The 15,732-nt window shown below is 43.0% G+C and overlaps 1 protein-coding gene across 1 annotated transcript in view; it reads left to right on the top strand.

The window, feature by feature from the left end:
* Window positions 1-15,732, top strand: part of gpr180 (G protein-coupled receptor 180) — a 174,055-nt gene that overhangs the window by 122,031 nt on the left and 36,292 nt on the right. The window contains exons 5-6 of the mRNA XM_078221646.1: window positions 2,523-2,572; window positions 9,113-9,270. Coding sequence (XP_078077772.1) covers window positions 2,523-2,572; window positions 9,113-9,270 — 208 coding nt within the window. The remainder of the gene's footprint in view (window positions 1-2,522; window positions 2,573-9,112; window positions 9,271-15,732) is intronic.

Below are 15,732 nucleotides of genomic sequence, written 5' to 3' on the forward strand. Positions count from 1 at the left end.
GAATTTTGAAGGTGGTGGAGGGTATGTCAATCAAACAGGTTGTTTTGTCCTGGGTGGTTTCAAGCTTCTTGAGTGTTGATGGAGCTGCACTTATCCAGGCAATTGCAGAGTATTCCATCACACTCCTGCCTTGAGCCTTGTAGGTGGTAGACAAGTGTCAGGGAGTCAAGAGGTGAGTTATTTGCCCTAGAATTTCCAGCCTCTGACTTGTAAGGTCACAATAATTTTAAAGCTGGTGCAGTTCAGTTTCTGGTCACTGGTACCCCACAATGTTGATAGATGTCAATGCTATTGTATGTCAAGCGGAGAAGGTTGGCTTTTCTCTTGTTGGAGATTGTTATTGCCTAGCAGTTCTGTGGCGCAAATGTAACTTACCCATGTTTTTCTGTAGCCGCTGCATACAACTGTTTTTCTTGCTGAGCATTTTAGAGGACAGTGGTGAGCATTGCTGCTTCACAGCGCAGGGACTTGGGTTTATTTCTGGTCTCAGGTGACTGTGTGGAATTTGCACAATATCCCATTGTCTGCTTGAGTTTCCTCTGGGTGCTCCGGTTTCCTCCCACAGTCCAAAGATGTGCAGGTTAGGTTGATTGGCCATGCAATTGCCCCTTATTGTTTAGGATTATCAGGGTAAATGTATGGCCTTGCAGGAATAGGGCCTGTGTGGGATCATTGCCAAATGGCCTCCTTCTGCATTGTAGGGATTCTGTGATTCTATGATTACTAACCCAGTGACACTACAACTAAGCCACAGCCTCCCCCATTGAGAGTAAACTTGTAAGAAACATGAAAACAGCTGGAAGAGCCTGTACAAGTATGTAAAAAGCAAACAAAAACTGAAGTAGACATTGGTCCCTTAGAGTATGAGATTGGGGAATTAATAATGGGAAACAAGGAAATGGCAGAGACTTTGAAATAGTATTTTGTGTGGAGAAGATTTCTGTCAGAGAGTTGGTGCAGACTCGATGGGCCAAATGGCCTCTTCTGCACTGTAAGAATTCTATGATTTCATAATCATAGGTTAAGAGGTCATGATGTTGAGGGTAATAGCATGGAGAGGATTGGCTAACTAACAGGAAACAGCTGGAATAAATGGGCCATTTTCAGGTTGGCAAAATTGTGGAATGCTACAGGGATCAGTGCCTTGGCCTTAAATATTTACAATATATATTAATGACTTGGATGAAGGGACCGAGTGTATTGTAGCCAAGTTTGTGGATGATACCAAAGGTAGGTAGGAAAACAAGTTATGAGAAGGATACAAAGAGCCTGTAGAAGGATATAGATAGGTTAAGTGAGTGGGCAAAATTTGGCAGATGGAGTACAATGTCGGAAAATTTGAAGTTGTCCATTTTGCGGGAACAATAGTATTAGTTAAATGGCGAGAGACTGCACAATGCTATGGTGCAGAGGGATCTCTTGCACATGTATCATAAAAGGTTGCCATGCAAATCCAGCAAGTAATTAGGAAGGCAATTGGAATGTTTGCTTTTATGGCAAGGGGATGGAATATAAAATTAGGGAAGTCTTGCTACAGCTATAGAGCATTGGGGAGACCACAGCTAGAGTATCTCGTACAGTTTTTGGTCTCCTTATTTAAGGAGGGATGTAGTTGGATTGATGGCAGTTCAGAGAAGGTTCACTAGTTGATTTCTGGATGAAGGGATTGTCTTTTGCGGAAAAGTTGAGTAGGTTGGGCCTATATTCATTGGAATTTAAAAGAATGAGAAGTAATCTTATTGAAACATAATATGCTGTGGGGGCTTGACAGGGTACTTTATGTAAAGAACTGTCTCAATACAATACAAAACACTGAGCTAGATGAGAATTTTTTCTTCCAATAATAAGATCAGTTATGTTCTTACTGGATGATGGAACAAGCTGGGAGAGCCAAATGACCCCCTCCTGTTCCTATTTCTTATGTTTCTTATGGGCGGCACGGTAGCACAAGGGCGGCACGGTAGCACAGTGGTTAGCACTGCTGCTTCACAGCTCCAGGGTCCTGGGTTCGATTCCCGGCTCAGGTCACTGTCTGTGTGGAGTTTGCACATTCTCCTCGTGTCTGCGTGGATTTCCTCCGGGTGCTCCGGTTTCCTCCCACAGTCCAAAGATGTGCGGGTTAGGTTGATTGGCCAGGTTAAAAATTGCCCCTTAGAGTCCTGAGATGCGTAGGTTAGAGGGATTAGTGGGTAAATATGCGGGGTAGGGCCTGGGTGGGATTGTGGTCGGTGCAGACTCGATGGGCCGAATGGCCTCCTTCTGCACTGTAGGGTTTCTATGATTTCTATGTTCTTACGATGGAGAAATCAAGCGAAAGTAGGTTCAATGTAACATTATGCTTACAAAAGAGAATTTGTATTTCTGATTTTGATTTTAATGAAATGAATGAAGAGCTTTCTAGTTGAATGTCTACATCTTATTTTTGCAACTGAAGGATTTTTTATAAATGCTACTATATTTTTATAAATTAAATATTTTTGCTCCGTGACAGAAGTTCTATAATATCTGTAATTTTTTTTCAGGTACTCCATGGATGGAATTGGAACTCCTTTGTTGGGCAGTTTGGCTGAATGTAAGATGCAACACTTTCACTGAAATTGCAGCTTTTGCTTATAATTTAGCTCTTAATAAATGCATTCTTGATCCAGTAATAGAATTTTGAAGTACCAAAACACTTTCCATTCACTCACAATATCTAGAATTCCTGATCAAAGTGTCACACATAAATAGATAATCCTCTGCCATATACAAAAAGATTGTCAATTATTCATATTTTCATTGCTCAGCACAGTAGGCATTGTCCGTGAGCATATGTCTATCAAATCTTGTGGCCTAACAGCTTCTTGTAAATTATCGCATTTTATGCAGTAAAATGTTTAAATATAAATGCTATTTCAGATTGATAAAATTAAACAAGTTGAGGTAAAACTGATCACTCCCACCCCTCTCCCCCCTTTTGAAAGAAGGGTTTTGAAATTATGTTCCAAACATAACGGGCAGGACTTTGGTGTCAATATGGAGGCATGAAGGTGTGTGATGTCCCAATGCTGATCAGCCTGCCAGTTTTCTAATCCCAAGCATTTTATTGGAACCTGGATGGGGCACAAAACAACTACCCAACCACATGAGGCAAGTAGCTTGGTAAATCAAGAGGGTAATCAAGGCCATTGACCAGAGGCCGAGTGGAATTTTCCAGGAATTCCAGGTTGTGGAGAGGTTTCTTCCATAATAGTGGCCCAGCAGCTGTGGCCATTTTTTATTTGAAACATTTTACAAGTGCTGAGAGGGCACCTCAAGATGGAGAGGCACTCTCTCGCTTGCTCTCTCTCTTACCTGCAACGGCAAACTGCAGCTGCTTCTGCGCTGGATAATCATTCTGTTAGCCTTCCAGTTTCGAGAGCTCACCTTCCACCTTTCATTGGATGGCAAATGTGCCCTCTGGCCACTAATGGCCAGTTCTGCAAAAATCATTAAGTTGTTGTTCCTGACACAATGCAGGGTGAGAGAACACATTTCAATATCAATGAATGTATCCACCTCCAAAGTGGAAAATCTTGCCTAACATTTCTGAGCAAAGTAGTTTTGTTTTTATGGATATCCTGGCATTAGTGAAATTTATGTTTCTGAAGCAAGGAATGAACATTTCCCTATATGTCACAGAATACACACAACTGATGCAATGGAAAATCCATCAGGATGAGGGAATGTTTTAATTAGAATCCTGGAACTGTGATATGCATAGTAATATTCAAACTGGGAGTGCAGTGCGAATGTCAGGGCTCCCTGCTTGAGTCTTGCAAACATCAGCAGAGAGTGTTTCAACAGAACAACAGTTCTGTTGGAGAGCTGATTTTGACCTCAACCCAAATGCCATCATGCAAGCATTTTATTTTAGAGAATCCAAGAGGCTAAATATATAAATGAAATAGACATTTCACAATGTATAAATGAGTGGAAAGGTTGAATATCTTGAAATATTGACTTATGATAAAATCGATCTTCATGTCAATGGCTGGTGATTGCATGAAAACAGGTCTACTATTTAGAAAGTTAAGGGGATGTGGGTTACTCGCTTTGGCAGCAGCAGTGGTCCCTATTAAAAATGGCTGCCCAAATCCAAGAGCTGCAAGCTAATCAGAGGGCCAGCATCTCGTCACAATGAGCAGCGTAGGAAGAAGGTATGCTAATGGGCAGGAGTTTTGGTAATCAGGTAATTGAGGTCTTAGAGTCAGGCAGGCCCCACCAAAGCAGAAAGATGGTTAATGAAGGCAGGCAACACCATTGCTGCAAGGCAATCATTGCTATTGACAGTCTCCTTCCGGAGTGCACAAAAGGAGGGCCCTACTTTGGAAGTCCAGCAGGAGGCCACAACGCTAATTGTTAAATGTCAGCAGTGTTGGGAAGAAGCCTTTAATTGGCTCAAGTGTCTCAATTGAGATCTGGATAGGTGCACCATCTACCATCTTCCTCACCATTGCATAATTGCAGGAAGATGACCGACACTCCACCCACCATTTTCCTGCGCCATTTTGTTGGCCCTCCCAGCCAACTCCAAAGGGTTGGTAAAATTCAACCTCAGTCGTGCCAATTGCTGCTGAAACCTATCCAAGAACTATTTAAAATCAGAGGTACATCAATAAGTTTGCTTACTTGCACAATGTACCCTTTCTGTTGTATCGTGGACAGTGTACAAGTGTAAGATTTGCCGTTGTCCATTTTAATTTTTTTTTAAGATATAATTTTCTCCCTGATGTTCCTCTCCAGGGAAACAGGTCTGTTTTCTCTCCAGATCTTACAACACTCTACCAAAAAAGTCAAGGGGACATCTTTCAAACTGTCATTCAGGGGAGCGGGCCTCAACATGCCAGCAAGACCCTGCCCATCTTTAGAGATCAGAAACTGAGTAAACCTCATTCCTCCCCCCAACCCCCCCCCCGCCCCTGGCCACCATGAAGGTCTCGGGGCTGCCCTCCCCATCCTCTATCAGAGTCATTGGCATCTTCTCTTCTCCACCCCCCCCCCCCCCCCCCCCCACCCCCACAGTCTCCTCCCAGATTGTCGGCACCTTCCCGCCTCCTCCTCCACAAAGGTCATCATCTGCATTCCCTGCTCCCCCACCTGCTCATGGCCATCACCCCCCTTCCCCCTCCCACAGGGGCCTGCCCCTTGGCAGAGCTGGGCAATGCCATGTTGGTGCCAAACTGTGCCACAGGGCATAGCCAGGCCACTGCTTGGCCATGTTCCTCACCCCCAGGGGCTATACTTTACGACCCCAAGGAGACACACACATCCCCCCCTCCCCCCATGACAGGTTCACATCTAGGTGTGAATATCCAGTGAGAGGAAAAGTCCTGGAGACAATGCTCGCCAATGACATGGTAATGTATTAAACTGAGCTTTCTGCGGTCCCATGGTGTGTTTCACGGCACTCCAACAGCAAGGGGGCAGTAAGATCGGAACTCTAAAACTCACTGGCACAAAACACATACTCCAGATTTTGAGCATGTCCTGCCATTCCCACAGATAGAGAATGGGGGTGCAAAATTTTCCCCAATGCTATATCCACTGATCCCACCCAGCACTACTGTTTTTTTAATTATCTAATTTTCTCACAGGGGGTGAGAGATTAATTAATAATAGAATCCCTACAGTGTAAAAGAGGCCACTCAGCCTATCGAGTCTGCACTAACTCTTTGACAGAGTATCTTACCCAGGCCCCCTCTTTCACCCTGGGTAATCAATCTAACCACATCTTGGCAACGGGCCAATTTACCATGGCCAATCCACATAACCTGCACACCTTTGGGATGTGGGAGAAACAGGAGCACCTGGAGAAAACCCATGCAGACTCGAGGAGAATGTGCAGACTCCACAATGACAGTCACCCAATGCTGGATTTGAACCCAGGTCCCTGGAGCTGTGAGGCAACACTGCTAACCATTGTGCCGCCCCCCCTATACAATAGATGTCACTATCATTTAGATGTGATAACAGCTTCATGAAAATGATGCTTAATAGTTGGCCATTCAGACTTCTCAAGTATAAAGCTGTGCTTTAAATAGTTCATTGATATAGAAAAATCTGAAAACTGGTTATGAACAATAACAGATTTCTAAGCAAAAATAGAAACCTAACTTTCGGAACTAGAAAATTGGATGCAATTTTGCTGTTACTACATCTAGCATATACGTATTTCCTGAACATACTGAAACATGCTGTATTTGTATATTTATACATTTTCAGGATTAATCTGTAAAATACTGTGCTGTAGTATGGAATTGCAACTTTTACAGCTATTTGTGTCTAATTGTGCAGGAATGTCTGTGTAAATAAGAAGTTTTATATGGTCTTGAACACTTTTTTATAGTTTTTATGCCATTGTGAGAAGCTCTTTTTCATTAAGTTTAAAAAACATCGTCTTTAATTGTAATCATTTTGGAGCATTAGTTCTCTCCAGTTTGAATCTCTGATGCTCTTTCAATGTGGCTATTAACGAGGGGAAAGTTGGGAGTTTGTACTCCGTGGATCAGATTTTGGTCAAGGAGGTGATTATCAGGAGTTGGGGAAGTTCCCAATCCCACAAACCCGTCTTTATTAACAAGGCCCCACCCACCCTCTTTTCGTTCTAGGGAAAAGAGGCAGACCTAAGGCAGCAACAGAGCAGGCAGATGACAAACCTGACAGACTAGATGGTCCACCATTATTTACTAGGACATCGGCCCTGCTACAATCATGACAGTCAGGCTCTCAACCTTCACACTCCTAACCCAAGCACCCCGCTCCTCCCCTCACCCCCCCCAACATGACCCCTTCATCCTCGCTCGTATCTCCCATGCCCCTCCATTAACCCATACATCCGCTACCCACTCTCAGTGTACACTATGCACAGAACTTGCATTGTTGTTACTATTTTTGATAATTATCAGATGGTCTCACTATTAATGCTTGGCTGAGCTCCAAAAATGATTAACCTACTTAGTTTAGCAAGCAATTAAACCTTTATACTGTTTGCCGAAAAGTAAGAGTTTTGTTTGATTGACATCTCTAAAACCTTGTGATAAGTTATTTTTCCTTTGATGTGATTTGTGTGTTCATTTCCACAAGTTTAAGTGTTGTGTAGTTGAGAAAAACTTCTGTCATATTCTGAACTTAAACTAATTTTATATTTAAAATAAAAACTAGATGAAAAGACCGGAAAAGATGACTGCCCAAGGGTCACTTTATTTCTTTTGTGGGTTAGAACCATTCCCTTGTCTCACTAGGGAACAAAAGAACATTCCAGACTAATGTGAGTCATTGTCCTTGAAACCATCCAAAAAGGTATTATCTGGTTCGAATGGGTCATTCTAAAACAAAGACACTGACCTAGACTTTTGCCATGACAGAGAGGCTCTTTCTATTGTAACTGAAACGGGATCAAGGGTAGGACATGTTTCACGCATACATGGTTTACAGAGGCAGCAGGCCAGTTATATCATCAGCTGCCCCTACTGCATTGGGATTTTGGTAGGCCAACAGTACGAAACCTTAAGTGTGCAGATTAGACCAGTTAAGGGTACGTCTGAATTTTTTGGATCCACTTGGATAGCTAAGAGATGTAAGATATCCCTTTGGATCTGATTCCAGGACACCTTTGGTGGAGGTCAGGTGCCCTTTGGAATTGTTAAAAGCAGACATAAATATGTGTCAAAGGTGCATAAAGTCATTACTGTCAATTTCATTGGAACTGTAAACAGACCTGTCAAAATCATCTGTCAAAGCTGTCGGAAGAACCTGTCAAAACTATCAGAAGCACCTGTCAAAGGGACCTGTCAAACTGCCAGAAGCACTCAATAAAGGGGCCTGTCAAAGTGAGCTGTCGAATGGAGCTGCCAAGGCATTTAAAAGTCCTACCCTATAAATCTTTGAAAAAACATGTCTGAAGTGTTTGAAAAAAATTATTCATTGTTATTCCACTTTGTCTGTTGACATAAGTCTGAGGGTTTCCACTACTAGATTAGTGTTGCATGACTGATTTCACAATCATCCGTTCTCATGTAAGATGCCTGCTTTTTCACAATTTGATTGATGGCTACAAGTGGCTATAGACTCTTTGACGTGAGACTTTGAATTCTAATGCTTGTTATAATGGATTGTGCACTTGAATGAAATGTTTGTTGCTATAAGGTTTTATTTAGTTGAAGTGTAAATGTAGTAAATGGATTTTTATGAATGAGAATATTTTTTTCAATAGAACTTTATTTCATACAACATCACTTTATCTTATCTTTGCATAGGTCCTGAAACAGATATTGGGTGCAGTGGCATGGCAGGTGTAAGGGCAAAGGGTGGATGGTGCATGCACGGGTTGGCGTGGAGGTTATGGGGTGGAGTGGGGGCATGAAGTGGCATGGGTTTGTGTGCATGGAACTTGGGGAGTGTGTGAGGGGTGACAGCTGGAGAGATATTTCGTGTCTTGATCTTTATTTTATAATTTAAATTAATAAAACGGATCTAACTCTATCAAAATTGCAAGGGAATTTGAGATGCCCATCCCCGCAAGGGCAGGAGTGCTACATATGGGCTGACCACCTACACCATTATCTCTTGCTAGTCAAATTTGCCAAGAATGGGAGTGGAAATCCCAGAATTGGATCCCACCTATCTTTTTTAAAGGCCTCTGAACTTGGTCTTACTCAGTGAAAATCTGGACCTATGAGTGAACTTTCCCTTTCTCACTTGAGTCTCACTTGACTCTCTTGAGTCATTATTTTCTGTCTGGTGTTTTACTCTGGAATAGTGATACAGTGTTATATATTCAATAACTCTGTGCACATTTAAGAGGAAAACACACTTAACACTGTAACAAAAAAAATCAGTTTAAAGTTCAGTATAATAAATGGTATACATTATATAATAAATGGTATAATAGTGTACATTACAGTGTCGCACATTTTCCCCCTTTGTTTAAGACTGGTGTTTTTAATTTTTACATTTTTGCTTTTCAGTTTTGATTAAATGGGTTTTTATAATACATATCCTGCTTTGAACTCAAATTATAAATTTCACTTAAAATGAAAAGACACATCAGACGTGAAATAGCTAAACAATTGATTCTTTCTTTCCTGAACAGTATGTGATATGGTCTCCCAGATTCAGATGCTCTATATGCTTCTGAGTTTATGTATGGGATGGACTCTTGGTAGAATGGGAAGAACTCAGAGTAGACTTCTGCAATGGGACTCAACCCCAACATCGACTGCCATAGCCATTGTAGCTGTTATTACCCAGGTCAGTGGAAATGTTACCAATATAAAAAGGAGAATTTCAAGTATTAATTTCACGCCGTAGTTCTAAACTTAAAAAGATTGATGATGTATTGAACAAAAATGAAATGTAGGCTACATTGAAAATCTTTAACTAATATTGGTTTGCACATTTTTAATATATTTCTGGTGACATGGCTTTTTCATAAGTTCATTTGTAGTGTCAATGTGAATGTTTTTTCTTGATTTATAAACCACCAATTAGTATGAGAAGAAATTTGAAGAGTATCTTAAGTTGTGTTTTGGACAGGAAACATATTCAAGGTTAAGGTTTAGATATCTAAAGATGGATTTTAAATTGAACCAAAGTACAACTTTGAATTAAAAGAGTAAACTCAAAGCAAATTTCTGAATGTTGACCCCACAGCCTTTAGACAATTGCTGACGATATATCCAGTGCAAAATTTGATTTCAAGACTCTGATCATCCTGATTTTGTGACAAAAAAGATCAAAATAATCATCGAAGCCCAAAATTCAACTAAATCATTATATCAGATTATCTGACTAGCAGTACCCTACAAATGTAGGAGACATTTCATTCTGTACATAACCTACTCCACCATCTTAGAGATGTCACTACCAAATCATAAGAGATTTTTGTTGTGAGCGAATTTTCTTTTGTTTTTTTTCAACTTGCCACTCCCTTACTTATTTTTAAGAACCTTCTCAAACTTGTTTGCTTTGACTGTTTTTTCACAACAGTACCCATCGCTCTTGTTTTCTCCCCTCTTTGGCCTATGTTTGCCTCCATAAATTGAAGTTCTTGGGTATATGAAGAAAGCATTTTGAAAATCAGCTACTTTTTGTGTGAAACTTTTCCCATTAGTGGCTATAGAGTCATAGAAGTTTACAGCATGGAAATAGGCCCTTCAGTCCAACTTGTCCCTGCCGCCCTTTTTTTTAACCACTAAGCTAGTCCCAATTGCCTGTGTTTGGCCCATATCCCTCTATACCTATCTTACCCATGTAACTGTACAACTGCTTTTTAAAAGACAAAATTTTACCCGCCTCTACTACTACCTCTGGCAGCTTGTTCCAGACACTCACCACCCTCTGTGTGAAACAATTGCCCCTCTGGACCCTTTTGTATCTCTCCCCTCTCACCTTATAATCTCTGTCCCCTAGCTTTAGATTCCCCTACCTTTGGGAAAAGATGTTGACTATCTACCTTATCTATGACCCTCATTATTTTATAGACCTCTATAAGATCATCCCTAAGCCTCCTAAGCTCCAGGGAAAAAAGTCCCAGTCTATCCAGCCTCTCCTTATAACTCAAACATCAAGTCCTGCTAAAAGATACTAGCTAAAAAACTTGCATTTATGTACTGCCCATCATGTATGACAGCAAACATCTCAAAACCTTTTAAAGGGAGATGAGGAGAATGATGAGTGGGAGTAATTAAAAGGTGCTCAAGATTTGGGAGGACCAGAAACATTATCAGAGAGATTTTTTTTTAAAGAAGCTGTAAGATGAAATGGGTTAAGTCATGGATTTTCAAATTGGATCACCTGATCAGAAAAGTCAAGAGATTTCTGTATTTTACGAGCCTATTATTTCTGTTACAGTTCGATAAAGATTATGCAATATTGATTATTTTTGTGGATGATAGAGGTCCACATAGGTGTGTTAATATCAGCAGGGGATCTTCCATACAGCAAAGTTTGAAAATCTCTAATTTAAGGTTTAAAGGAGATGTACGAGGCAAGTTTTTTACACAGAGGGTGGTGGGTGCCTGGAACTCGCTGCCGGGGGACGTGGTGGAAGCAGATACAATAGTGAGTTTTAAGAGGTGTCTGGACAAATACATGAATAGGATGGGAATAGAGGGATATGGCCCCTGGAAGGGTAGGGGGTTTTAGTTCAGTCGGGCAGTATGGCCGGTGCAGGCTTGGAGGGCCAAAGGGCCTGTTCCTGTGCTGTAATTTTCTTTGTTCTAAAGCTGCTCCTCAGCAACATCATCTGAAAACATAACATCAGTTTCCATGTGTACACTGAAGACACCCTGCTCTACCCTCACCACAACCTCTCTTTTTCTCTCGACACCTCTACTGTCTCAAAACTGACAGATTCTTTACAACAAGTTGTATTACAAGGGCTGGGCATGGGAGGCAAGACCAACAGGGAGAGTTGAGATGGAGGCAGGCCTAGTGGGGGGTTATATGGACCATGAGAGGAAAGGGTAGAGATGGAGGCAGGACTGGGGGTGGGGGGGTAGTTTCCGGAATATAAGAAGAGATGAAGGCAGGACAAAGAAGAGGAAGTGAAAGCGGAGGGGGAGACAGCGGCAGAACTAGGGGGTGGTCAAAGAATGGAGTAGTGAAAGACTGTCCTGGGACAATGCTGTCTGATCGAAGACAGAGGGTGGTGGTGGATGGAAAATTTTCGGATTGGAGGCAGGTTGCTAGCGGAGTGCCACAGGGATCAGTGCTTGGTCCTCTGCTCTTTGTGATTTTTATTAATGACTTAGAGGAGGGGCCTGAAGGGTGGATCAGTAAATTTGCTGATGACACCAAGATTGGTGGAGTAGTGGATGAGGTGGAGGGCTGTTGTAGGCTGCAAGGAGACATAGATAGGATGCAAAGCTGGGCTGAAAAATGGCAAATGGAGTTTAACCCTGATAAATGTGAGGTGATTCATTTTGGTAGGACTAATTTAAATGTGGATTACAGGGTCAAAGGTAGGGTTCTGAAGACTGTGGAGGAACAGAGAGATCTTGGGGTTCATATCCACAGATCACTAAAGGTTGCCACTCAAGTGGATAGAGCTGTGAAGAAGGCCTATAGTGTGTTAGCTTTTATTAATAGGGGGTTGGAGTTTAAGAGCCGTGGGGTTATGCTGCAACTGTACAGGACCTTGGTGAGACCACATTTGGAATATTGTGTGCAGTTCTGGTCACCTCACTATAAGGAGGATGTGGAAGCGCTGGAAAGAGTGCAGAGGAGATTTACCAGGATGCTGCCTGGTTTGGAGGGTAGGTCTTATGAGGAAAGGTTGAGAGAGCTGGGGCTGTTCTCGCTGGAGCGGAGGAGGCTGAGGGGAGACTTAATAGAGGTTTATAAAGTGATGAAGGGGATAGATAGAGTGAACGTTCAAAGACTATTTCCTCGGGTGGATGGAGCTATTACAAGGGGGCATAACTATAGGGTTCGTGGTGGGGGATACAGGAAGGATATCAGAGGTAGGTTCTTTACGCAGAGAGTGGTTGGGGTGTGGAATGGACTGCCTGCAGTGATAGTGGAGTCAGACACTTTAGGAACATTTAAGCGGTTATTGGATAGGCACATGGAGCACACCAGGATGATAGGGAGTGGGAGAGCTTGATCTTGGTTTCAGATAAAGCTCGGCACAACATCGTGGACCAAAGGGCCTGTTCTGTGCTGTACTGTTCTATGTTCTAAGAGCTATAGCACTGTTTAAGAAAGAGTCAGAGACTGACCTGGGGCTGAGGCCATGCTATCAGCAGCATCTTTGAGATCTCTTGAGGCTCAGGCCACATTCTCGGGGGTATATTGAAGAGAGTGTTCAGGGGCTGAGGCCACACTCTTGTGGGTCTACTAAAAAGACTGTCTTGGGGCTCAGGCCACACTGTCAGGGAAATATTGAAGAGACTATCCTGGTGCTGAAGTCATGCAGTTAGGGGCATATTGAAGAGATTGTGGTGGAGCTGAGGCCACACTGTCTGGGACATGTTGAAGAGACTGTTGTGGGACTGAGGCCACACTGTCGGGAGCATATTGAAGAGACTGTCCTGGGGCAAGGGGCATGCTGAGGGATTGAATGGCATGCATGTCTTGGGCAGCGGAAAGCTTTTCTGGACAGTGACATTCACTGGTGGTGATGGGGGGCATGGTTTGCGGGGCATGGTCAGTTAACTAAAGAATCAGATCCTGGGGTTTTGAGTCATGGCATTGTGAGGCAGAGGGCATAGTGGCAGCCATGGAAGGCCTCTGGATCCTGTACATCGGTAGTTGGAAAGTCGTGGGGGGAGCTATTGAATGATCTCAAGTTAAGGGGCCTGAAAATTAAGGGTGCATGTTGCCTTGAGAAGGGAAGAAGTCAGATTGACAAAGGGCATGGGGACATCAACTTTAAGGGGCTCGGGGGGGAGAACAGGAATATTCACATGGAAAAAGGTGGGGTTAAGTGTAGTAGGGTGAGGCTAGATAGTAAACAGAGGAAGGGGAATTAGAAGGATGGGAGGAACTTGGTGCGTGACAGGGGAAATTGGAAGCTGGTCTCACACGGACAAAACCATTTTCAACCTCATCTGCGAATGACGCATTTGAGGAACAAGCTAGAAAAAATCCATCAGGAAGGGGTTTCTGAGCATCTGGGAGGAGTTCAATACAGCAATTTTTGGCCGATTGTAGGGGGACCCTATAATGTCCTGTTCAAACGATGGAGAGCATTGCTGAGCTGAGTGCTGGACTTGAGGGTCTAATGCACAACGAATAAGCTTTTGGCACTTTTACTAATGGTGTGCATTCAAGTGAGAATCCATTACGTTTAGGTGCAGTGGTGCATATAGTTTTAAATGGCATCTGATCCTTTCAAAGGCACGTCAGAATGGATGCAATGGTCAAACAATCAAGGGCTATGTCTGCTGTGCAGAGGCAGCAGGCATCCTACAAAGCTCCATGTTCCCAGTGCACTGCTCATGGCATTGAAGGCAATCATGATAAAAGTGCAAGCATTGGGTATCTGTAGTTATTCTTAAAGCTACTCCACTGGAGGACAACCCCCAGAAGCTTGACAATAGACTCTAGGACTTGGGTCTTTTGATCCTAATTAAAACACTCTTTGTGAACACACAGTCAGGTCTGAGGGGAAAGCTCAGCCACCTGTCATCCTCAAGGACAATATCATAGAATCATAGAATCCTACAGTGCGGAAGGAGGCCATTCGGCCCATCGAGTCTGCACCGATCACAATCCCACCCAGGCCCTACCCCCATAACTTCATGCATTAACCCTGCTAGTCCCCCTGATACTAACGGGCAATTTAGCATGGCCCAGTCAGTATTGACTGGCAGTCATTGACATTCTCTTCCTTTTATACTAAGAAATAATGTTCAGACTCCACTTTCCCACCTTATCCCCATAACCCTTGATTCCCTTACTGATTTAAAATCTGTCCACCTCAGCCTTGAACATACTTAACGAACATACTTAGTCTCTACAACTCTTTGCAGTAAAGAATTCTACAGATTCACTACCATCTGAGAGAAGAAATTCCTCCTCATCTCTGTCTTAAATGGGTGACCATGATGTGGAGATGCCGGCGTTGGACTGGGGTGAACACAGTAAGAGTTTTAACAACACCAGGTTAAAGTCCAACAGGTTTATTTGGTAGCAAATACTATTAGCTTTCGGAGCGCTGCTCCTTCGTCAGATGGTATTCTGTAACTTGATTTTGTGTCTCTGTGCCCTGTTTGAGAGTACATTTCCACTCCATCTGATGAAGGAGCAGCGCTCCGAAAGCTAATGGTATTTGCTACCAAATAAACCTGTTAGACTTTAACCTGGTGTTGTTAAAACTCTTATTAAATGGGTGACCCATTACTCTGAAATCTTGCCTTCTGGTCCGAGACTCTCCCAGTGGAAACAACCTCTCAACATCTACCCTGCCAAGCTCCCTGAGAATCGTGTATATCTCAATAAGGTCACTTCTCATAGAACATAGATAGAACATAGAACAGTACAGCACAGAACAGGCCCTTCGGCCCACGATGTTGTGCCGACCTTCATCTGAAACCAAGATCAAGCTATCCCACTCCCTACCATCCTGGTGTGCTCCATGTGCCTATCCAATAACCGCTTAAATGATCCTAAAGTGTCTGACTCCACTATCACTGCAGGCAGTCCATTCCACACCCCAACCACTCTCTGCGTGAAGAACCTACCTCTGATATCCTTCCTATATCTCCCACCATGAACCCTATAGTTATGCCCCCTTGTAATAGCTCCATCCACCCGAGGAAATAGTCTTTGAACGTTCACTCGATCTATCCCCTTCATCATTTTATAAACCTCTATTAAGTCTCCCCTCAATCTCCTCCGCTCCAGAGAGAACAGCCCCAGCTCCCTCAACCTTTCCTCATAAGACCGACACTCCAAACCAGGCAGCATCCTGGTAAATCTCCTCTGCACTCTTTCCAGCGCTTCCACATCCTTCTTATAGTGAGGTGACCAGAACTGCACGCAATATTCCAAATGCGGTCTCACCAAGGTCCTGTACAGTTGCAGCATAACCCCACGGCTCTTAAACTCCAACCCCCTGTTAATAAAAGCTAACACACTATATGCCTTCTTCACAGCTCGATCCACTTGAGTGGCAACCTTCAGAGATCTGTGGATATGGACCCCAAGATCTCTCTGTTCCTCCACAGTCTTCAGAACCCTACCTTTGACCCTGTAATCCACATT

This window comes from Mustelus asterias, chromosome 10 (genome assembly GCF_964213995.1).
Source record: "Mustelus asterias chromosome 10, sMusAst1.hap1.1, whole genome shotgun sequence".
Classification (NCBI taxonomy): domain Eukaryota; kingdom Metazoa; phylum Chordata; class Chondrichthyes; order Carcharhiniformes; family Triakidae; genus Mustelus; species Mustelus asterias.